The sequence below is a fragment of the Euleptes europaea genome, chromosome 8 (assembly GCF_029931775.1).
Source record: "Euleptes europaea isolate rEulEur1 chromosome 8, rEulEur1.hap1, whole genome shotgun sequence".
Lineage (NCBI taxonomy): Eukaryota > Metazoa > Chordata > Lepidosauria > Squamata > Sphaerodactylidae > Euleptes > Euleptes europaea.
This window is the reverse complement of record NC_079319.1, coordinates 27509814-27534018: the sequence shown is the minus strand read 5'-3', so window position 1 is coordinate 27534018 and position 24205 is coordinate 27509814. Positions and strand designations below refer to the sequence as shown.

General features: G+C 43.2%; 1 protein-coding gene across 4 annotated transcripts in view; it reads left to right on the top strand.

Moving 5' to 3' along the window:
• The window catches only part of ESRP1 (epithelial splicing regulatory protein 1), a 41942-nt gene that overhangs the window by 2239 nt on the left and 15498 nt on the right, over nt 1–24205 (top strand). For all 4 annotated transcript variants that reach the window (XM_056854081.1, XM_056854082.1, XM_056854079.1 and 1 more), the window contains exons 3-10: nt 592–705; nt 3473–3587; nt 10010–10108; nt 12236–12290; nt 17358–17468; nt 20760–20892; nt 20982–21024; nt 22638–22939. In XM_056854081.1, coding sequence (XP_056710059.1) covers nt 592–705; nt 3473–3587; nt 10010–10108; nt 12236–12290; nt 17358–17468; nt 20760–20892; nt 20982–21024; nt 22638–22939 — 972 coding nt within the window. The remainder of the gene's footprint in view (nt 1–591; nt 706–3472; nt 3588–10009; nt 10109–12235; nt 12291–17357; nt 17469–20759; nt 20893–20981; nt 21025–22637; nt 22940–24205) is intronic.

The window sequence follows — 24205 nt, the reverse complement described above, 5'->3', positions numbered from 1 at the left end:
CACACACACTACCTAACCTACCTCACAGGATGGTTGTGAAGTTAAAGTGGAGAAGGGGACAGCAATGTTATAAGCTTCGTTGGGGACCCCATTAGGGAGAAAAATAGGGTATAAATGAAGTAAATAAAATTAAGTGCTGTATGAAGTGCATCTCTGAAGACTGCTTCAGCTCAGATCTGTAAAGATAATTTGCAGGTTGATCATATTCATTTGAAGGGGCTGGTCCTCTAGAAATGTTTCCTGCCTCTCCCAGTGACATGTTTAATAGTGTTTTAACAATAACTTCCTTTTGCTACAAAGTGCTTAAAATTCCTTTTGCTACAAAGTGCTTAAAATAATGTATTCTAGTCTTGCATAAAGCAGGCTGGAATGACCACGCTTATTGTCAAATTGCCAAATCTAGGGAGTCCATACTTTGGCTGCACTGAAAGCATAGAGCTATGAAGCTGAACTTGCTGAAGCACAAGTGTTCTTATTTAGGCAAGTAGTGCATTTCACTTGAAAGAGGAATTAAATAATAAGTATGCAGTATTAGGAAAATGTGTATTCATGTTGTAAGTGGTGTTTTTTGTTTCATCTTGCCACTTTTAGTTTAACCAGTCTGTGAGCAATGAACTAAATATTGGTGTGGGTACTTCATTCTGTCTCTGCACTGACGGCCAGCTTCATATCAGGCAGGTTCTACACCCTGAAGCTTCCAAAAAGGTAAGGGGGCGAATTCCTTGAATTCTGCTTAACCATTCTTGGTGAGTGGGTTATTGCTGGCTTTATTTTAAGGATTTTGCTTAGAAGCTCAAGTACTCATGAATGGAAGTCTTATGGAAGTCTAATGATTTATGCCCTGCCATCACTTGGATGTGTGAAAGAGTGCTATCTTGTAACCAGCAATATGGTTTGATGTATTTGCATTCCATACAACCTGTTGCTCTTGCTTGTCGCTTTTATTTAACAGAACAATGCTCTACCAATGAACTATGTATACTGAGCACAGCAGATCTCACATTTTCTAGCATAGAGCCTAAATTCTGTATTGCATACTTTGCAAGGTACTCCCTGACTTTACAGGCATCAGCTGGGAAAGGCTGAATTCTAAATGTTGAGTCCCAATGTGAGGTTTGCTGTTTACATATTAGCTTGTTTGGGAAATTCTGTAAAGTTTGTGATACTGTTTCTGTTAAGAGTACTTCCTAAGTGATGGTTTCCTACATATTGCTGTATTTAAAAAAGGACAGTAACGTAGGTGTGCGCTACTGCATTTGCACATGCCTTGCATGGTTGTAAAGACATGGTCTCAATGCAGGTTCCAGCACATGGTGGCAGCGATGTGGGAAATATTTATGTATGAAGCAGCTTTTACTTTGGTTCTAGCTGACCAAGCTTTGGTACATTTAACTGTTTTTATCATTCATTGTTTCTAAGAGGTTTTTTTTAACTATATTCTCTACCATACAAAGCTATTGACCTTGAATAAGTGTTGGTGAATGGTATTTGTCTTCACAATGTGTCTCTTGCAGTGAATGTAATGTTAACAAAAATATAGGCACATTTTGAATCTGACTGGAACTTGAGTATTTTATTGTTTTAGAAAATAGTTTGAATAAGGCAAAACATCCCTATTATCTTTAGTGCAGTCAACTTTCTGTCCCTTCATATGAAGAGAACATTTATTCCCTAGTGGCTGCATGTACCATTTCTCACAAAGCCTCTGAAGCAGATAATAAAGTACATTTAAACTGTCCTCATCCATATCTAAAGAGCTCCTTCCCTGTGTGTGCTGTTGAAGAAAATGCACACACATTGTTGGAAAATTTGAACCCAAGGTCAAACTTGCCTGGTCAAAGTAGACATCTTATTCCTAATCTTTAAATTAGTGAATGTTCACCTTTTCACAACCAGCCTCCCCCTGTTCTCTTGCATTGACCATCCTTATGTTAGCATTCCCTCTTTTGTGGTCTCTGTGTGTGTTCCTGCCATCAAGTCACAGCCGCCTTATGGTGACCCCATAGAGCTTTCAAGGGAAGAGACTTTTGAAGGTGGTTTGCCATTGCCTGCCTCTGCGTGAGAGAGTTCTGAGAGAACTGTGACTGGCCAAGGTCACCCAGCAGGCTTCACGTCCTCCAGATTAGAGTCCACTGCTCTTAACCAACACACCACTAGTTTTGTAGAGGCTCAGCGGCAGGATCTAGGCAGGTATTCCTAATGTATTCATTAGCTATGAATTCTTGCATGCTTCTTCAACGAGCACTACAGATACTACTAACCTTCTACCAGTGATCCACAGTGATGCTTTCAGCGCTGTACTTTATTATCTGGGCAAGATTAAATACATAATATACTGTGATGCTAGCCGTAGGATTACATTTGGCGTATCAACCCCAGCTACATTCTGCCCCCAACAGATCAATCTCTTCCAGAAATGCATACATTCCAAGCAGATGCTGGTCAAAGTATAGCAATGCAGAAATCAATCTGCCACAAAAGTATGCCTCATTTATCTTTTTGCTTCTCCCCTTTCCTGCTCTAACCCCCCCAAATGCAGATTAGTGTATTATTTTTCCAAAAGCTTATACATTTGATTAGTTGGAAGCAATGCATTCTAAAGTAAAATGGAGTCTTAAGGCTTTAACTGCACAGAGTAACCGAGCAAAAAGGATTTAACTGGCATTCATTTTGGGATGAGCTGCGTAACTCGCTCACAGTTTCTATGAGTAATTTGGGCTGTTCCATCATTGCATCACTCAATGCCTGAGTCTCTCCGTCATTCTGTACCTATTAAGAAATGTGCATTTTATTTTGTCTGGGATCCCAGCACTAAAGGGGGCTTTACATCGGGCTTGAACCCTTTGTCACAGAGGAGGTCAGGTTAGAAGTTTGCTATAAGTTATACAGTGTAGTGCTTTAAGCAGAGTTACGCCCTTCGAAGTCCTTTGACGGTAGAAGGGTGTAATTTTGTTCCGAGACTGCACTTTTAGAAATGCTTTTCATACTAAAGGTGCATACCGGAGAAAGGGAATAGGCTGGTTATGGTATTGGAGAAAACTAGCTTGTGTTGCTCTTCAGGCTTCTGTTGAGAACAATCAGAACTGAATTTCAGGAGACCAGAACTAACTTCATTGGGTAGTCTGTGTTGGTTCCTGGGGGGGGACTTCTACAAAACCTGCCCCTTTTCTCTTGTCCTTTGCCTTAATGGATAGTTAAAATGAGTATGTAGGAGTAATGAGTATTCCCTTTGTCGCATAACCACTAGTTGTGGTTTTATAATCTACCACAGCTTGCACTTTCATCTTTAAGTATTCACAAGGGAGAAACTTAACAATGTTTAAGTGGCTGATGAGTGGATTGCAAAAAGGCTTGTTGTAATGTTAGCTGAGCAGGCTTTCAGCCTAACTGTTCAGACTGTAAGTGTGAAAGTTTTGGGGGGAAATAGATGGATGCTATCTTGGCTTACCAGAAGTAACTTGTTCTCTTGCAGAATATCTTGTTGCCTGAATGTTTCTACTCGTTTTTTGATCTACGAAAAGAATTCAAGAAATGTTGTCCAGGCTCACCTGAAATTGACAAGTTGGATGCTAAAGCCATGGCAGAACGTATCCTTTGAGAAGCAAAACCGTGGGTCAAGAAATGGTACATCTTTAGAACAAGAGCTGTAATTGCCTGCCCTCTCCCAAAGCGATGGATAGAAAAACGTGCTATTGTTCAAAATGTTGCATGCTTGTATCCTGCTTCGTGCTGTTTATGCTTTGCTATACTGCGTGGATACCGATTCAGAACTTTGGACAGATGTGTGAAAAATGTTCAGTTGGTGCTCCTTTAAGATCTTCAATTCATACGAGACATAGGCTTGCGGGGGGGGGCAGTTCATTGGAATGGGGGGAGAGTTCCTCCCTTCATGCTTTGTGGGAAAACTCTTATCACCTGTTGAGGTTGCTGACCTGCCCAGTTTCATCTTTTCTGTGGGGGAGGAAGTAGTGTGACCAGCGGTGTTGAGGTGTTCTCTGCCTTCTCTTTTTTTTGGTGCTCTGATTGTAGCATCTTTTGGTTCTGCCTGGCTGTTTGAAGAGTGTGTTGGTGCAAAGCCCTCCATCACCAAAATCTGTATGTGTGCTCCCTGTTAAATAGGCTTCGGGGGGTGGGCAGTGGTGAAGCCCCATGTTCTGTGTTTCCATATATGTCATCTGTGTGCTTTTACTGGGGATTATATACTCCCAACAGTGGTGTGCCACAATTAGGTGCAGAGTGAGTTATCCTCCTATGTGGCCGGGAGGAAGGGACAGCCAACTGGGCCTCTCTATTGACTTCAGTGAGAATGTTTTTATTTATACTGTTTTTCTATGGACATAAATTATGGTGTTGTCAGGACCGGATTTGACTTCTGTACAAACTTATAGAATTCTGATTAAACTCTGATTCTCTCTGGAATACCCTAAAGCTACCCAGATCTTTCAGTTGCACTAGTAGTCTTCCACTGGAAACAGCTACTGGTACAACAGTAATAATAAAATGACCTTGGATTCCCTATCCAGGTTATCTTTGATCTCTGTGGACTTGGGAAGAGCCAGTAGAGTTTAGGGTAGAACTGTGCTGTTAAATCTTTTGTGAACTTTTTAGATCACTCGTTGCTGCATTTCGACTGAGGTTTTGGTACACATGGCCTTTTATGTGAATAAAAGACCAAATATGAATTTCTTGAGCATGCTTTAAATGAATGTTTTAATTTTAACTAGATTATTGCATCTGGTTAAGTAGTTAATCACAATGGGTATGCGACCAGTACTCCAGTTCAGGTCATTTAGATCAAGCTATGATTTTCTTTTGTATGGCTGTTCATCCATTTTTAGGGATGTTTTATATTGTTTGGGGGGGGGGGAACTGCCTTCAAGTAAGTTGCTGTTAATTGTGGATAAATTTTAGAAGATTTGCCATTTTAGCTGTAGCAAAAATGGACTCTCATTGTTAACTTTTAAGGCTTAGCAGATGCATTGTGGCATGATGCTTTATAGGTGCAAGAATCTACTTGCCCAGATGCTTATTAAGAAGAAGCAAATCTATTTACAGTACATATTTCTTGATGGGTATTGGTGCAGATCTAGATGCTACCATTTATTCATTTAAAATATTTATAGACCACCTTTCAGCAGAGAACTGTTAACTGCGTGCAAGTAATCCATACAAAACAGGAAAATAATGCACAAGCAACTAAACTTACAAAACCATTTTAAAACTGCAAAAACAATAAGTTTCCATAAATCTTGAAAGCCATAATGTATCATGCAAATATACTTGTATTCCTGACTGTCTGTGGAAATCTCCTCTCCCCTCCCTCAATGTGTGAAGTGTTAAGTATGAAAATGTGCAGCTCCTATCACTTTATGCTCTTTTCCGTGGGCAGTCCATCCTTCTTGGTCTGTACATTTTTTCTGTCAATCCTGAACATAGCAAGGTGTAAAGAAGGAAGTCACAGAACAGGGCCAAAATAGATGCTGTGTGGTAGATGTTTGTTTAAAAATACCCAAAGAACTCTCCCAGTTTAGTAACTGTGATCAGGAACAGTGAGAGGAGGGCTGAGTGGACCCTTTCCCCTTCTGGCTGTTTCCCACTTCAAATATCCACTTCCCTGATCTGTTTTTACACCATCTGGGAAGAGATGCTGTGATGGAAAAGCAGCAGGGATTTATTTTGAATGGAAAAAGAGGGGAAGTCCGACCAGTTCTTCTGCTTGCCATTCCTTTAATCCCAGACAATGCTGCTCTTGCTGTGTTTTTTTAAAGGGGGGAATAGCTATATCTAATTAAGTTCCAAGAGTAGGGTTTCCAGGTCCCTCTTCAATGCCATAGAGTCCAATTGCCAAAGCAGCCTTTTCTCTCGGGGAACTGATCTCTATCAGCTAGAGATCACTTGTAATAGCTGGAGATCTCCAGCTAGTACCTGGAGGTTGGCAACCCTATCCAAGAGGTATATTTTGGTTTGCCATCTATCCAGAGCAGGCTGCTGTTGTAAGGTAAACTTGGGCAACCGGTACAAAGTGACTCGTTTTCAGACTTTTGTAATAACTGGACTCAATAGTGATGGACTAATTAAATAGAGATTCTGGACTAATTTCTTCTCTAAGAATTTCTTTTAAACTATTTAGCCTATCTGCTAAAAGTTGTTCGCAACCTTTATTTTTGATAGTAGAAATTAATTATGAGTTCTGTTCTTTGAACTTTTTTTCACTCGTAGAAAAAGTTGGTTGGACCCTCCGTTCAGTTTTCTGTCACAGGTAGTAGCTATACCACAGTAGTGTGACATATAAGAAGAAGAAGAGTTGTTTTTTATATGCCGACTTTCTCTACCACTTAAGGGAGACTCAAACCGGCTTACAATCACCTTGCCCCCCCCCACAACAGACACCCTGTGAGGTAGGTGAGGCTGAGAGAGCTCTAACAGAGCTGTAACTTGCCCAAGGTCACCCAGCTGGTTTCATATGTAGGAGTGGGGAAACAAATCCAGTTCACCAGATTAGCCTCCACCACTCATATGGAAAAGTGGGGAATCAAACCCAGTTCTCCAGATCAGAGTCCACCTCTCCAAACTACTGCTCTTAACCACTACACCACGCTGGCTAAAACACTTCACGTCAACTTCTAAAGTAGAAGACATTTGTCTTGCATCTGTACAGTATGCAGTTGGGTCATTGGCATGTTGGACTAGGGCTGGGAAGAGGTGGCTTTGTAGCCTCAATCAGTAGGGTTGCCAGGTCCCTCTTTGGCAGATTTTTGGGGTGGCGCCTGAGGAGGGCGGGGTTTGGGGAGGGGAGAGACTTCAATGCCATAGTCCAATTGCCAAAGTGGTCATTTTCTCCAGGTGAACTGATCTCTATCGGCTGGAAGTCAGTTGCAATAGCAGAAGATCTCTAGCTAATACCTGGTGGTTGGCAACCCTTTCAGTCAGCCAGGAGGGTCACTGAGTGATCTAGGGCCAGTCATTCTCTTCCATCCTGATTTGTTTCACAGGATTGTGTGGGAGGAAAGGCCACCCAGTGAGTTCCTTAGAGGATGGGTAGGGTTTTTAAAATGATATAACCGATGATCATTGGGTATTCTATTTTTTTCCTTTCCAGTTTTGGTATATAGAACTGAATGAAGCACTCCAAATGAGGCCATGCCAGTGTTAATATTCATAAAGTTTGATAGAAGTGCTCCTGTCAATAATTTTTTTTATTTAGAATATTGCTTTAAGTGGCTAGCAACAAGAATTTTTAAAAAATCCAGTTAAAGTAAAAGCTAAACAGTTGAAAGAAATTAGACACTAAACTGGCTAGCAATAAACTCAGCAGCAGAAGAAATTTTGCAAGCAGACAATAGGCTGAGAAGAATGGGGTTTAATATTAAAGAACAATGAATGAAAGATAGGTGAAGAGATTTGTTTTCACTTGGTGCCTAAAAGATGATAAAGCTGGCCCCCAGCAAAATTTAAAGGGGAAAGCATGGTACAACTGGGGAGCCACCACTAAGAGTGACCTGTCCCTGCTCACCACTCACCTCACTTCTGCAGGTGAGGGCCCTAGCCACAGGGCTTGCAGTGGTGGTCTTGGGTAGTGGGCAGCATAATATGGGGGGGGGAGCAGTCCTTTAGCTACCTTGGTCTTCATTCATTCCGGGCTTTACAGTTAGCACCTCTACCCTGAATTGTACCTAATAACAGACCCAGGTTATCATCCTCTTCACTGCCATAGAAAACATGGTTAAGTACCTATCAATAGGGCAGTGCAAAGGGGCTGCTTACAGACAAGGAAAGGGTTTTTTTTCTGTGTGTGGGGAGGGGGACCTCCCCATGGTTGTAGAAATTATTAGTTTTATAGCTTAGTGGAAATGGAGTGTGCTAATTGCTCTGAAAAGGAGGGAGAAAAGAAAAACAGTACCTGGGAAGAGAGAAACTTGCACGTGGCAAGGGAGTTTTCCACGGTTGTGTGTCTCCTCACCCCACAATCTTTTGCATGCCACAACTTCTGCAAACTATTGTACTGCAAACTATGCTGCTAGCTTGTGTTCATTTGCTCCCCTGGAACGCTTACTTCATTTTTTTGAAGTACTGCTGTCTTACCTGATGGTATACTCTGCTGTTTTACATTCTTTTATGTGTGCCCTTGTGAATTTGACTTTGTAAAAATCATCTGCCTGGTTCTTCACTTTCAGATCATGTCGATTTTAGCTTATCCTCTCAGGTTAGCGTGCCATTTGTTAACAAATGGACTTGGTACTTGGGGACATGTGCATCCCAACTAAGCTGTAAATACATGTACATTTTAGAGTCTGCCTGCATTCCTTGTACTATCTAATCCGCTGCAGTTCTCCACCTGCAAAGCTCGCTCAGCCAGTTCACTGTTGCAAATGCCCTAGGGTGGAGCCAATTAAGCTTGTATTCATAAATCATGGGTCTCTAGAGGACACATCCCGCTTCCCCTAGAGATCAGACATGCAGAAGCTGTTCCACAGCCAATCATGAGCATTCTTGGAGTTAGAATAGTTTCTTGACAGTCATTCAGGTTAATGTATTGATCCCCATATTTATGTAAAATAGATTCAGAGGCCCTATTCAAAAGCGGTACATGGTACAGCAGCACTTCTAGTATTTATTAACTTCTGTAGTACTTACGGATGCAGGCAAAGAAGCAGGATTTTACTTAGAAATTATGCTAAGATGTAGGAAGTAAAATTAGAAGGTTGTTCTTTAAAAAAAAACAAAAAAAAACCCTGAATGGAGCTTCTACTGCAGGCAGTACTATTAACCGTTTCTGTTCCACAGTACAGATTTATTGCAGCTGGACAGTTACAGTGCATTCCTAAGGAGAGTTACTCTAGTCTAAGTCCATTCACTGTTAGTCTTTCAAGGGGGAAAGTTAGGTCCTTCTGAAGTGCTAGTTTTCCATATACGCCATTTATGTAAAGGGAGCACACACATAAAGATCCCCACTTACATTGTGAAGTGGTACAGTCTTCCAATGACGCCACCATGTACCTTTTCTGCAGCATTCAGATGGATCTTAGAAAATATTTAATGGCTTGTATGATTGGTCATGTGTGATTTCCAGGTCTCTGCTTTCTACCATGTCTGACTTCAGTTTCAACAGTTATAGTATTTAATTACATATAAGATTCTGCTATACTCACATTATAGACTTGCAAGAATTTTTTTAAAGTTACACGGTATGCTGAGGACATACATAGAAATGCCAGGCTAAGGAAGTATAGTTGGTGGGCTCTATGAGTTATGCAAAGTTAAAAGAAGGCTGCTCTTAAAGTGGTGGAGGTAAATTGACACAGTGTCGGATACTGGCCAGCCTCCAGGTTCCGCCTGGAGGTTTCCCAGAAGTACAAGTGACCTCCAGACCAGAGATCAGTTCCCCTAGAGAGAATGGCTGCCTTGGAGGATAGACTGTGTAGCTTTGTACCCTGCTGAGTTGCCTCCCCAGACCCCACCTCCAAATCTCCCAAGAATTCCCCAATCTGGAGTTGACAACTTTACCATTCCATCAGTGGAAACTTCCCCTGAATCCAACACTGTATCTGACTTCATCAATCTGACAAATATTTGTTTTACATGCTTTTCTTATCCTTGTCAGTTCCCCTTTTTATAGGAGCATGTTTTGTTGCCCAGGAGAGCAAAGAGGGTTGCCAACCTCCAGGTGGTTGCTGGAGATATCACGGATTTACAGCTGAACTCCAGGCAACCGTTATCAGTTCTCCTGGAGAAAATGACAGCTTTGGAGGGTGGACTCTATGGAATCATACCCCCATTGAGCTCCCCCTCCCCAAGTTCTGCCTTCCTCAGGCTCTGCCCCCAATTCTCTAGGTATTTTCCAACCTGGAGCTGGCAATCCTAGCAGAGGTAGACTCTGCCCCACTGTAGGGTTAATACTACTGTGAATCAGGAGAGTAAGTTGCTTTTATTATTAGTCCTGAAATGTAATACTTGTAGTTGAACTCTTGAAATATTGCTTTTAGACTTTTCACTTAACACCAGTGTTCAGATCTGAATCTTGACCGGGACAATTCAGCACAGCGTTTTGGTGTATTTCAAGTGGAAGACATGGGGAATGTCATCTTAACACTAATTTCTGAACCATACAGTAAGCAATTGGAAGGAACTCAGGGTGGAACTGGGGGTGCTAACCTCCCTTTCGGTGGTCTTTATTTTCTGATACCTGTCCCTGGTAAATCCTGTTTTGCCTTTTGGGGAGATGTGCGGAGAGAATGTGTTTATTCTGAAGAATGGTATGCCACCTCTGCATAGACTTAAGGCAGCTAAGAATGAGAAAAATAAAAACGAACTCAAAGTTAAATAAAATACTATAGTAATATTAGCCCCATCAGCAATAAAACTACCTCAGTCTATCATTCATAAAATCACCTGCCAATAAAAAAGCACAACACAATCTTACCATTAAATCACAAATATATCAAACAAGTGGGATATGGGCTAGAAAATATAAAAACACACAACTAAAAAGTTAGGGTGAAACCTCAGCTAAAGCCTCAATAAATAAAAATGTTTTAACTTGGCACCTGAATGCCAGCAGGGTAGGTGCCAGGTAATGTTCAAGGGGAAGGGCATTCCAGAGGTAAGGAACCATCACAGAGAAAGCCCTTCTTACTCCGTGGGCGGGGGTGTACAAAGAGCAGCTTAATTCCTGAGGTAGGCAGTGAACATGAGAAAGGCCATGCTGGATCAGAGCAAGGTCCATCAAGTCCAGCAGTCTGTTCACACAGTGGCCAGCAAGGTGCCTCTAGGAAGTCCACAAACAAGACGACTGCAGCAGCATTGCCCTGCCTTGTTCCAAAGCACCTAATATAATAGGCATGCTCCTCTGATCCTGGAGAGAATAGGTATGCATCATGACTAGTACCCATTTTGACTAGTAGCCATGAATACTCCTCTCCTCCATGAACATGTCCACTCCCTTCTTAAAGCCTTCCAAGTTGGCAGCCACCACCACATCCTGGGGTAGGGAGTTTCACAATTTAACTAAGAAAAGGTAGTCCTTAGACTTTTAAAAGTAAGCGTTACCACTTTGAATTTTGTCTACTAACAAAGGTTGAAGGAGCTGGGTATGTTTCTCCTGAAGAGGAGAAGACTTGAGAGAGGATATGATAACCATCTTCAAGTACTTGAAGGGCTGTCATATAGAGGAGGGTGCAGAGTTGTTTTCTGTTGCCTCAGAAGGTCGGACCAGAACCAACGGGTTGAAATTAAATCAAAAGAGTTTCCGTCTAGACATTAGGAAGAATTTTCTAACATTTAGAGCGGTTCCTCAGTGAAACAGGCTTCCTTGGGAGGTGGTAAGTGCTCCTTCCCTGGAGGCTTTTAAGCAGAGGCTAGATGGCCATCTGTCAGCAATGCTGATTCTGTGCCTTAGGCAGTTTATGAGAGGGAGGGCATTTTGGCCATCTTATGGGCATGGAGTAGGGGTCACTGGGGTGTGGAGGGGAGGTAGTTGTGAGTTTCCTGTATTATGCAGGGGGTTGGACTAGTTGACCCTGGTTGTCCCTTCCAACTCTATGATTCTAAATAGGCAGCCAAGGCAGCTTTTTCAGTATTGCTGTGATACAATCCCAGTATCTAGTCCGGGCAGCAGCCTGGTCACAGCAGTAGCCCTAGGTGCATTACAGTAATTTAACCAAATGTGATCAGAGCATGGCTGACCAAAAACAGTTGTACATAGACATATGTCAGCTTCCTATTCATCTGCACCCATAACTCTCACTTCAGATAGTAAATATTGGCAAGCCCGTTTCATTGCGTGAGTAAATATTTATAAGGTTTTGAACATTTTTTAAAAACCTAGAAGATCAAAAGGGAGCTGTTAAAATCTGTTTACTGACAGCACTCTTGCTTTGTCCTTGCTGAAGTAAAGCAGGCAATTGCAGAATAACTGGACTCAGCATATGGCTGGTCATCTTCCAGAATGGAAAAAAAAGCAAGACTCAAAGGTGAATTAATTTTTTGAAACATAACCTGTTCTGGACTAGAATTCAATCTTCTGATACGTTAAATTTTCAGCCATCAGAATGCATACATGACAGAGGGGGAGGAAAAACACTTCTGCCCAGTTGGGTTAAAAGACCATGAAATACAGGAGGCATTTCTTCCTCCATGAGTAATTGAGTATGGGGGGTAACAGCTGTTTCCATGGGGGGGGGTGAGAATTGGATTTTGTGAGCTGGAGGGTTATTTACATGAAATATCTTTTTTGCAGATCACAGATTCTCAGATCCAGAAAGAGTAAGCTACAAATTTGAGAGTGGAACCTGGTAAGCATTTGCATTTGAAAGAAAAGCATTTTTAGTGTTCAGAGTCTCACCTACTGTTAAGTATACTCAGCTGCAGCATTTAACTTTGTTCAGACTCTGTCCTGGCTGCCATATTCCTTAGGGTATTACAGTGAATACCTAAAAACTACAGGATGCTTGGGCCTGGTACAGGCAGTAGTTACTGAGAGCTGGAAATCCTTGAGTTTACTGATGTGTCAGGATAAGTCAGGCTGCCCAGTGGTACAAAGCAGAAATGCTAGTGTGGATTTTGGCAGCGTGGTGTAGTGGTTAGGAACAGTGAACTTTAATCTGGAGAACTGGGTTTGATTCCCCACACCTCCACACAAGCAGTGAACTCTAATCTGGTGAACTAGGTTGGTTACCCCACTTCTCCACATGAAGTAGGGTTGCCAGGTTGCTTAGATTGGCAGGCAATTGCCCACTAATCCATTGGCTGGCTCAGGAGTGGCGATTGCGTGTGCGGCTGTGCATGACGAGATTACACCACTTTCAGTTTACTCCTGGAAGCGATGTAATTGTGTTGTGCATGGATGTGCGTGCATGATCCCCACCCCAGCTCCACCCCAAAAACCTCCCACCAGAGGAGAGGGGGGACCTAGCAACCCGAACATGAAGCCTGCTGGGTGACCTTGGGCTAGTCACAGTTCTCGCCTAACTCAGCCTCACCTACCTCACAAGGTGTCTGTTGTGGGGTGGGGAAGGGAAGGTGATTGTAAGCTGGTTTGATTCTTCCTTAAGTGGTAGAGAAAGCCGGCATATAAAAATCAACTCTTCTTCTTAACTATAGGGAGACAGTATGTTCTACCTTCCCCCACATTTCTTCCTGTTCTTCTTTGTCCAAATATTGTTTGATGTGACCCCCCGTGCTATTAAAATGCCAAGACACCCATTATTAGTAAAGTTGCCAGCTGCAGTATGGGAAATACCTAGAGACTTGTGGCGTAGAGCCTGAGGAGGGCAGGGTTTGGGGAGGGACTTCAGTGGGGTATAATACCATTGAGTCCACCTTTCAGGTGAACTGATCTCTGCCATCTGGAGATCAGTTGTAATGTCGGGAGATCTCCAGCCACCACTTGGAGGTTGGCAATCCTAATTATTAGTCAGACAAGATAGGTAGAGTCGAAAGTTTGTAATGGCCCAAAAGGTTCCCATTGGGAGACGTTTCAGCGGAGCAAAATACCCGTATCTGAATTTTTTTTTAAGATCCTTTTTCTTCCTTGCTTTTGAAGAGCTGATCCTAGATCCCATTTCAAAGTTGTGTTGCTGTAGAATCCTTTTTGGTCATAAAACGCTTTCTTGGTAATTACACTGAATTTCCTTTTATGGGAGCAGCAAATGTTTACTTCAGTTGTGAGCAATGTGTCACCAATGGTTTTATGGGACCGGTGGGAAGAACACTAGTTCTCCAGCCCTGGTTTAGATAGATATAGGCTGTTAGTACACACATTACTTTCCTCTTCTCATCTAATCTTTACACTCGGAAGTTGATGTTTTCTCTGTCATGGTTCTTAATACTTTATGCTGATCCTCTCTCAGGAACCGAAAATATTTCCTGTTTTATTTGGTTAACGATGATGAGCTCCTAACGATGATGAGCTCTTAACGATGATGATCTCATCAGAGCAATCCACATGTACAAGAGAGGGGGCGATTACCCCTCCTATGGCAGCCCTCCAGCTCCCCCACATGTTGTTCTTGGAGCGGGTACTCCATCCCCCAGCATTTCCCCGCATTTCAGGGGACATCTGGGGCTGCTTCAGGAATGGACAGACGAGGAAGTTGTGCTTCCATACACAACATTTCCTACCCGGTGTTCCCAGCAAAGGACATGGACCGTTGTTCTATGGAACCTATTGCCACAGGGAAGAGAGCTGGTAATCTCTCATAGGGGTTTAACGCATGGCCAATTTGTCTCGCCTTTGTGCCTGAAAAGTAGTGAATTCCTGTGGTCTAAACGCATGACTGTCCGAGGGCAGCGCATCGGACCCACCTTAGGCGCAATTAAAGCAAAATAAATAAATAAATAACGGGTTAAGCGATCCCTGGTTTCTAGCGATCTTTTCTGTGCTAAACCGCTACTTTTTTTTAATTTTACTACATTACCGGAATGCCGGCGTGCTTGTAATCACATGACTAGCCCGCTACTAACCTCCTTTTGTTCAAGCTCCCAGCCCCGACAAACAGCTGAGCTGCGGGTGAGCAAGGGCGGGGCAGGTGCGAGCTGCGCTGCTGGCTAGGAAGGGAAGTGATGTGACGGGGAAGGAGAGCTCCTTTTATGGACTTCCGGGGGGAGGGCAGAGAGTGGAAGGGGCGGAGCTTCTCTGGCCTGAAGAGTATAAAAGGCCAGAGGAGAGCTGTAGCCAGGGAGGAAGTAGGCTGTGACCCAGGCTGGCTAAGCACAGAGCCACCCGGGTAGCCTCCGAGGGAGAGGAAAGCTCAGACCCTCCCTCGGACTGGTCTGAGGCTGAAGAGGCGCCTCAAGCCCAACCCTCTCCAGGCCAGACAGACGCCCCCCCCGACCAGCCCTGTAGGGGGGGTTTCTTCATACCGTCACGATGGTATACCGGAACACTGGTGTCCCAAGAAAAAAAAGGGGGAGAATCGGCCTTTGATTGGATAACCACTCAGTCAATCCTTGGGCAATGACACGGCGGTCACTTCACTACTATCCCACATTATATGGGTGGCTCAAACGCACGGGGAGCCTCCAGCAGCTACTTGCTTCTGACTTATAGTGGGATGGACTAGCGTCATGCGTTTGACTATCCTGTCTCGGAATAAAATATCGTGAGATAAGGGAGGAGCGAACCAAGAACATTCTGCCCGTGCGGTAATCCCCAAAATATAGCTTTTAAAAAAATTAGAGAACTACATGGTGGCTCAAAATATTGTTGAAGGCTATATTTTGGTGGCTATTGGTGGCTGCTGGATGACAGTTAAAAGAATACCTTTGACTACCAGATCCTGCCCTGACCTGGATGGCCCAGGCTAGCCTGATCTCGTCAGATCTCAGAAGCAGAGCAGGGTCAGCCCTGGTTAGTATTTGGATGGGAGACCACCAAGGAAGTCCAGGGTTGCTGTGCAGAGGAAGGCACTGGCAAACCACCTCTGTTCGTCTCTTGCCATGAAAACCCCAAAAGGGGTCGCCATAAGTCGGCTGCGACTTGACGGCACTTGACACACACACCAAATCCTAGGGACAGATATTGCTTTCTTACTCCCTTGCTAATTGCCTGGCCATGATTCATACCCAGAAACTGGGCCATTGTTCTAAACCACCATAACCTTTCTTGCATTTGTGCTGATGACTGTCCTATACAAAATATCTACAGTCTAGCTGTACTTCAACTTCTGCATTTTTAGAACAGAAATATTTCTGCAGCTGTACATATGCAGCTGCCTTATACATAGGGTTGTCAACCTCCAGGTACCGAATAAAGTACAGGAAAGGCTGTTGATGGTGAAGCAATCACAATATGAAATCAATCATAAAATTATCACAAGGTGTATTCAGTACAGTGAGTAACATACAACAAACAAATCTATATACAGTCCTATGTAAACAATCCTGAAAGGTACAAGTCTCAAAAGTTCAACTATGAGCAATCTTCATAGAAGAATGATGAGGGAATTTGATATAAATAGTCCCATAAAGGTACAAATATTCAAAATTGCAAAAAATCTTCATAGAAGAGTAGCAAGGGGACGATCAGACTGTATATAGATTTGTTTGTTGTATGTTACTGCACTGAATACACCTTGTTATAATTTTGTGATTGATTTCATATTGTGATTGCTTCAACATCAACAGCCTTTCCTGTACTTTATTCCTTACCTGTGGTAGTAGTACAGAGGTGTTTATTTTGGTTGCTAAACCTCCAGGTACCAGCTGGAGATCTCCTGCTATTACAACTGATCTCCAGCCGATAGAGATCAATTCACCTGGAGAAAAGGGCTGCTTTGGCAATTGGACTCCATGGCACTGAAGTCCCTCCCCTCCCCAAACCCTACCCTCCACAGGCTCCGCCCCTAAAACCTCCCGCTGGTTGCCCAAAGGGACCTGGCACCTACTTATACAGCATTAATCCATCATGCCTCTCAGTATTGTCTGTTCTGCCTGGCGATATCGCTGTTGGGCAGAGAATGTTTTTCCCCCTTGAAACCTCCACCTGTGATCCTTTTTAATCTGGTGGTACTCAAAACTGGACAAAGGCCTTCTGCTAACAAAGCTGGTGCGCTAGCACTGGGCAACAGTCTCTCCCCACTGATGTAACTGACGGGGGAAAAGCAAATAAATGTGGGGGGGGGGAAGAGATTTAATGGGAAATAATGGTGAAGAAAGTAACTACCTAGGTGAAAGAGTAAATATCAGCACCTAGGAAAAGGGATCTATCAGAAGTAAAGCCCAGTTCTCGGAAGCTAAGCAGGGTTGGCACTGGTTAGCACTTGGTTGAGAGATCACCAAGGAAGCCCAGGTTCCCTACACAGAGGCAGGCAATGGCAAACCACCTCTGTTCATAACTCTTGCCTATGGGGCCTCTTTAAATCAGCTGCAACTTGATGACACTTTCCACTACCATCAGAAATAGTAAATGGCTACAATGAGTGGAATGGTGTATGTAAAGGTTATGAATTATTGGAGGACATTTTATGTGAGACTGGTCAATTGACCATAATAAATATTATTATTATTGGAGGACAAATCCATATTTGCAAAGCTATGGAAGGTTTTCTCACTCATATGCTTGAAAAGCATGTATATTGAATATTGGTTTGTTAAATGTATTTTTTATCCTGCCCTTCCTCTAAGGAACTCAGTGGCATACGTGACTCTTTCCCCCTCCCCCTCGTTTTATCCTCCCAGCTGCTCTGTGTGGCTAGGGAAAGAGAGAAGAACTGACCCAAAGTCATAAAGTGAATAAGTTTCATGGTAAATAGGGATTTGAACCTGGTCTCCCCACTCCAACCACAGCACCTCGCTGGCTATTCTCAATAGCAAATATGTAAGAGATAGGAATGGTAAATATCTTCATGACTTATCCACAGCAGCAAGATGGAACTCGTTGATGACAACACCATAATCCGAGCAAGAGGTTTACCATGGCAGTCATCTGATCAGGACATTGCTAGATTCTTCAAAGGCTTAAACATTGCTAAGTAAGTGAACACCGAATACCTTATTCTCAAACTACCATTGCTGATAAAAATTTTAATGTTTTTAAAAATCATGTTTTGTTCTTCCTGAAAAAAGGTAAAGGTCCCCTGTGCAAGCACCAGGTCATTCCTGACCCATGGGGTGATGTCACATCCCAACGTTTACTAGGTAGTCTTTGTTTATGGGGTGGTTTGCCAGTGCCTTCCCCAGTCATCTTCCCTTTACCCCCAGCAAGCTGGGCACTCATTTTACCGACCTGGAAAGGATGGAAGGCTGAGTCAACCTTGAGCCGGCTACCTGAAACCAACTTCCGTTGGGATCGAACTCAGGTCGTGAGCAGAGCTTGGACTGCAATACTGCAGCTTACCACTCTGAGCCATGGGGCTCTTCCTGAAAGGGGTGGTTAAAAGCCAGCAAGGGCCAGAAAAATACAAATATATTGTAAACTTCTTTCTAGGAAGCAACTCTGTGTCGATGCTTTCTAATGTAGCAATATTATGAGTGACCTAAGGATTGTGGGAAAACTTACTGTAGAGAAGCAGAGCATATAATGACATTTAGAACTTGCTTTCTCGGTGGGGGGGAGTTAGGGTTGCCAACCTTCAGGTAGTAGCTGGAGATCTCCTGCTATTACAACTGATCTCCACCCGATAGAGATCAGTTCATTTGGAGAAAATGTCCTCTTTGGTGATTGGACTCCATGGCATTGAAGGCCCTACCCTCCACAAATCCCGCCTTTCTCAGGCTCCACCCCGAAAACCTCCCGCCGGTGGCAAAAAGGGACATGGCAACCCTAGGGGGCATACGTATTCTTCTCTCTGTGGTCCTCCACAAATTGAGGTATATTATGCTATTCACAAATGTATGGTTGGATGGTGCAAAAGTAATTCCAGTAGTGCTCTGGAATTCCACCTACTGTGTGTATGTGTTTGAGGTTTATCACTGAGGTTTATTGCGGACTTACTCCTGGAAGTGAATGAAACCACTATGAAAGAAAGAGCAAGCCGTAGGTTAGAGCTAGAATACTTGAAAGAGGCACTGCAGGTGATTGAGGAGTCGTGTGTAATTGCTTCTTTCAATCTCCCCAGTAATAACTAGGGAAAGAATTTCCTTCTTGGACATCATGTTCCACGCTCTCATATTCAAAGCAAAAGAATAAAGGATATCCAGATTTCTATGCACTTAAATAAGTGAAATTCAGTAACCCAAATTTTTCACCAGGTCCAGCTAATTTCTACAAATTGCAATACTTTTGGCAAACATCCGTTGCGTTTGCTGCATCTTACTTTCCTTCAGAAAAGAAGCTGTGTTGAACAGCTGATTTAACCAGAGTTTATTGTGTAACAGACCTTATAGATTTAGTATCAAATTAATTAGTGATTCCTGTAAGGGAATAGCTTAATGGCAGCTGAAATCCTTTTTAGAATATTTACATTAGAACATTTGGTTTGATCCAACCAATTTTGCCCTTGGTGAAAAAGGGAAGAATCATAGAATCATAGAGTTGGAAGGGACCACCAGGGTCATCTAGTCCAACCCCCTGCACAATGCAGGAAATTCATAACTACCTCCCCTCCACACTCCCAGTGACCCCTACTCCATGCCCAGAAGATGGCCAAGATGCCCTCCCTCTCATGAACTGCCTAAGGTCTTAGAATCAGCATTGCTGACAGATGGCCATCTAGCCTCTGCTCAAAAACCTCCAGGGAAGGAGAGCTTACCACCTCCCGAGGAAGCCTGTTCCACTGAGGAACTGCTCTAACAGTTAGAGAGGGTCCCCTTTGACAACCAAAAAGGCTTAGCTGGAGATCATGGGACTTGTATGGAATTAGGGGTGATTGAGTGAAAATGCTTGGATCCAACCCAATGATTTCACTCTGTACTTCATAAAAACATAAATGAGGTTTGCATCTATTCAGCCACCTTTATATTTATTCTGCTATATAAATCCCCTTTCTCTCCCCTTCCTTCATTACCTTTTTAAAAAAGTCCTCTTAATATTTTCCCCTTTAATTTTCTTATCGCTTGTAACATTTCCAAATCAATTATTGATAGTGTTTTAAACAATGTATTTAGTCCATTGGCCCTCCTGGACATCTGCGGTGTCCTTTTCTTTTCTTAACTTCCATTTAAAACAAATCTCTGAACTGTAGCCTTTAAACTGTTCAGTAAGAATGAATCCAGTTTTTCATATTCGAATATTCTGTTAAATGAATGCAGATTAATAACTGAGAATAGAAAAAGTACTTAGTTTATTTAATTTTTAAAAAAATAAATACAATGAAATAACTTTAAATGTATCTAGATGTCTGTATTTAGGGTGTGGCTGGTCTTTACTGGCTTTCTCATTTTTCCATCCTGCGTAACTTTAGTTTGTCTTGCCGCAATGTTCTGAAACGGAAGCTTCTGAGCCCGTCTCTGGCTCCAGGGATCACATGGCCCTATGCAAGGATTGCCATCCACCTAGAAACTAAAATGACTAAACGGAGGCTATTGTACTTTGGTCACATTATGAGAAGACAAAGAATCACTGGAAAAGACAATCATGCTAGGAAAAGTTGAGGGCAGCAGGAAAAGAGGAAGACCCAATGAGATAATAAAGGAAGCCACAGCCCTCAATTTGCAAGATCTGAGCAAGGCTGTTGAAGATAGGACGTTTTGGATGACATTGATTTATAGGGTCGCCATGAGTCGGAGGTGACTTGATGGCACTTAACACACACACACACACACACGAGGTGGGGGCTGGAGATCTCCCAGAATTACAACTGATCTCCAGACTACATAGATAGCTTGCTTATTATTTATTTAAAACACTTGTTCCATTTCTCCTAGAGAAAATGGCAGCTTTGGAAGGTGGGTTGCATGGCATTATACCCTATCAGGGCCCCTCCCCTCTCCAAACCTCACCCTCTCAGGTTCCATCCTCAAATATCCAGGTATTTCTGAACCCGGACATGGCAATCCTACCCTGTGCTTCCAAGTTTTCAACTGTAAGGAGTCCAGCTCTCTCTGGAAAAAAGAATTACAGCTTTAGTTCAGACCACTGAACTCTATCCCTAGGGTGGCGTGCAGCATTTGCACATAAGAGAAAGCAATGGAATAATAAGTGGTTGTCTGAACATTTCAGAATTACTTCCACTGCTGAAGGTTCAATTAAAAAATGTATTCTGACTCTCTTTAAACACACACGGAATTACCAAATGGTGCTTGCTTTTTCTTTCTGTAAAGACTAGCTTTATGAGATTGCTAGCCTGTGAGGCTCACCGCTGCTTCTCTGTCTGACTTTCCAGAGGCGGGGCCGCGCTTTGCCTTAATGCCCAGGGCAGGAGGAACGGGGAAGCTCTTGTCAGGTTTGTAAGTGAAGAGCACAGAGATCTAGCCCTGCAAAGACACAAGCATCACATGGGGAACCGGTACATTGAGGTACGTTGCTCAAGCTCCAAAATCTGCGTTGGCGAGAGAAGGTGGCAAGCTTGCCCGTCTGTAAGCATCTCTTCCTCCTTCTTTCCTAGGTATACAAAGCAACAGGTGAAGATTTTCTTAAAATTGCAGGAGGTAATTTTTCTCTTATTATAATTTTGGTTAAAACTGAAAATACATCCGATTTAGTGGCCTTTTATTAAGCTGTGATTATTGATGAAACTGCCTTACTGCAAGTCACTTTTAGTTTCAGTGAGCCATTGTGGGATAGTTTTGGATTACCTCCCTGGGTAACCTGTGGCCTGTCATGTCTTGATCTACCTTCCCTGTTATAATAACAGGTAGGGGGGCCAGGTTTCCCAATACAACAGCATTAGCAGGAGAAATTGTGTATGTGTGGGTGGGGGGAGGGAGGGAGTGCCATCAGACTTGGGTAGCTAGAAGTGACTTCAGGCATCACCTCAATGCTCTAGCAAGCCTCCAAATCTCAATTCCCTGAACAAATCTCTGTTGCTACAGGGTTGTGGCAATGTGTGACATCACTTCTGGTTACACTATTGGAGGTGATGTCACAGTTCTTAGCCCTGCCCCCCAGGAACTCCCTGGGATAGCTGGGGGATTATGTCTTCTACCCTGAAATCCCTGGCAGGACAATACTTACAATGTACGAACAGCAATACCATCCTAAGCAGGTGTACTCAAAATCCTACTCAGGTCTACTCAATAAAGTTTACTCCCAGGAAACTGTCCTTAGGAGTGCGCAGCTAATAGCCTAATATTGTTGTCACTGACTAGTGCATGCACACTGAAGCTGCCTTATACTGAATCAGGCCATTGAGCTTTCAGTGTTGGTGTTAGCTACTCTGGCAATGGCTCTCCAGAGTCTCTGGTAGAGGTCTTTCCCATCACCTTCTACCTGATCCCTCAATTGGAGATGCTGGGGGCGGAACCTGCTTTGGTTCTCAAAGGTCCCCAGGAGAAACTTCACAAAAGCTTGTAAATAGAATCCTGATCTGGAGGGTGGCCGCAAACTGTGAGGTGGATTCAGGTCAAACCACTGTTTCGTATGAAAGAAGACGATTTACTGTCAAGCCACTCATGAGGGGAGGGAAAAGAGTGTAGGAGCCTGTGACTCCCACAGGCTTGTTCCTGTCATAAGAAACCATGGCTTGTTAGGTCTGAATCTCAGTTATCTATGAACGGCCAAACCACTCAGAGCAGAAAACATGCTTACGATTTTCTTTTTCCATAAATCAAAATAAGGACTAATTGCAGAGCATATCTGGGGTGATGGTTATGGCAAATCCCCCCTTTCCCTTTTGTTATATGATTAGATTATATTCAGGACCCTAATCTCTTGAAGTACTATCTGCGTGCAGGCTCTGAACCGAACAAATAAAACCTACACGCTGCCTCAGGAGAGGGTGGACCTCTCCCAACAACTAGAGGAACTGCATTACTAAACCTGACAGGGTGTGTCCATCTGGTAGTATTTCTGGCTCTTGCACAGACGTAGGGAGACACCAGTTCCTTGGGTGTCTCCTAAAAAGACCACACTGAGAGATGGTTGTGCTCTCTTTCCTCAATTACTTTGTGAACAGCCCTCTCAGTTTCTTTATATTTCTGATGGTTCTTCTCTCAAATTGCGTTTTCGAAATGTAACACACACCCAACCATGTACAAAGAAAAATACAGGAAAATTACAATGAGAATAATAAAAACTTGAGTTCTGGTGGTTCTTCTTGAAGGAACATCCAATGAAGTAGCCCAGTTCTTGTCAAAAGAGAACCAAGTGATTGTTCGGATGCGGGGCCTTCCCTTCAACGTGACAACAGAAGAAGTGTTAGCATTTTTTGGTCAGCATTGTCCTGTGACGGGTGGAAAGGAAGGAATCCTCTTCGTTACGTACCCTGATAATCGGCCAACGGGGGATGCATTCGTGTTGTTTGCCTGTGAAGAATATGCACAGAATGCATTAAAAAAACACAAGGACTTGTTGGGTAAAAGGTATATAGAACTCTTCCGGAGCACAGCAGCTGAAGTACAGCAGGTGAGTGCCCCGGCTTGCTAATGTCATGGTGTGAGATACTTACCTGAAGACTAACCCTTGGCTTATGCATGCTGGAGAATGAGGCGTCGGAATAGATTTTATCAGCTCAGACTGCAGGTGGAAGAACGCGTTTGGGAATGCTTCCTATGTTCAGAACTTCCTGTACGTAGAAAACCAGCAAGTATTCTTTCCCGACTGTTTTCTATTTGCAAGGAGGTTTTGTGTGAACAGAGCTGGAGTCCAACACACGCAGTTAGAATGGACGGCATCATTTCCATCTCCTCAGGGTTCTGCCACCTCATTCTCCTGCATGTATAAAGCAAGGGCAAGGTAGGTGGGAGGTTTTTCAGCTGCTCAGTCTTGGATCTGACATACAGCAAAGATCAGAATAAAGGATGGGCAGGATTGTGCTTAGAATCGGGCAGACGGAGCTGCAGTAATCATGCAATGTCTTTCTCAACTTACTGCCCTTCCCTCATTCAGGTGCTTTGAAGATTGGCAGATGGCATGTAGGCAGGGCTGTGCCTTTTCTGTAACCATGCTGTTCAAGTACAGGATTTGGATAGAGAATTTAACTTGATGAGAATTGCTGCTTTCTTTTATTTATTTTTTAAGCCATTTGCAAGCCCGCACAAGCTTTAAAACATGGGGCAGTTCCAAGCAACGTCTTAGAAGGCATAGACTGGGCAAGATTTCTGAGGATCAGTTGCTGTTCCTCCCCTATGACTAGCATTGGGGAAAACATGCAGAGAAACATGCAGATGCACGTCAATCATTTTATAGTACAGAATATGCACAGGAGCCTGTTTCTCTGTTTTGTGACTTTAAACATGGAGGCTAGCTGCTGGCCTTCCTAACTCTGCACTAGCTGCAGCTTCCAAACACTCTTCAAGGGTAGCGCCAAGTAGTGATGTTTTTGTTTGTTTGCATTTTGAAAATGTATTATCTCATGGCCCAACCAAGTTACTGACGTTAGGCAACTTTAGAGTGGGCATTTGCCTGGTATTTTCCAGGGCACAGGGGAAGATCCAGTATTCGTCTTGCATACTGGAGCCTCTCTACTTTATTCAGTGGGTGAATGTAAGTAGCTACAGTCAAGGGCACGCAACTGAGAGGTGCAAACCTCGTCCATCCCCATGAACACTAGACACTAAGGGCACTTTCACACAGCCCAAATAATGCACTTTCAATCCACTTTCAGTGCACCTTAACAATTGTTTGCAAGTGGATTTTGCCAGTTCACACAATAAAATCCACCTTCAAAGT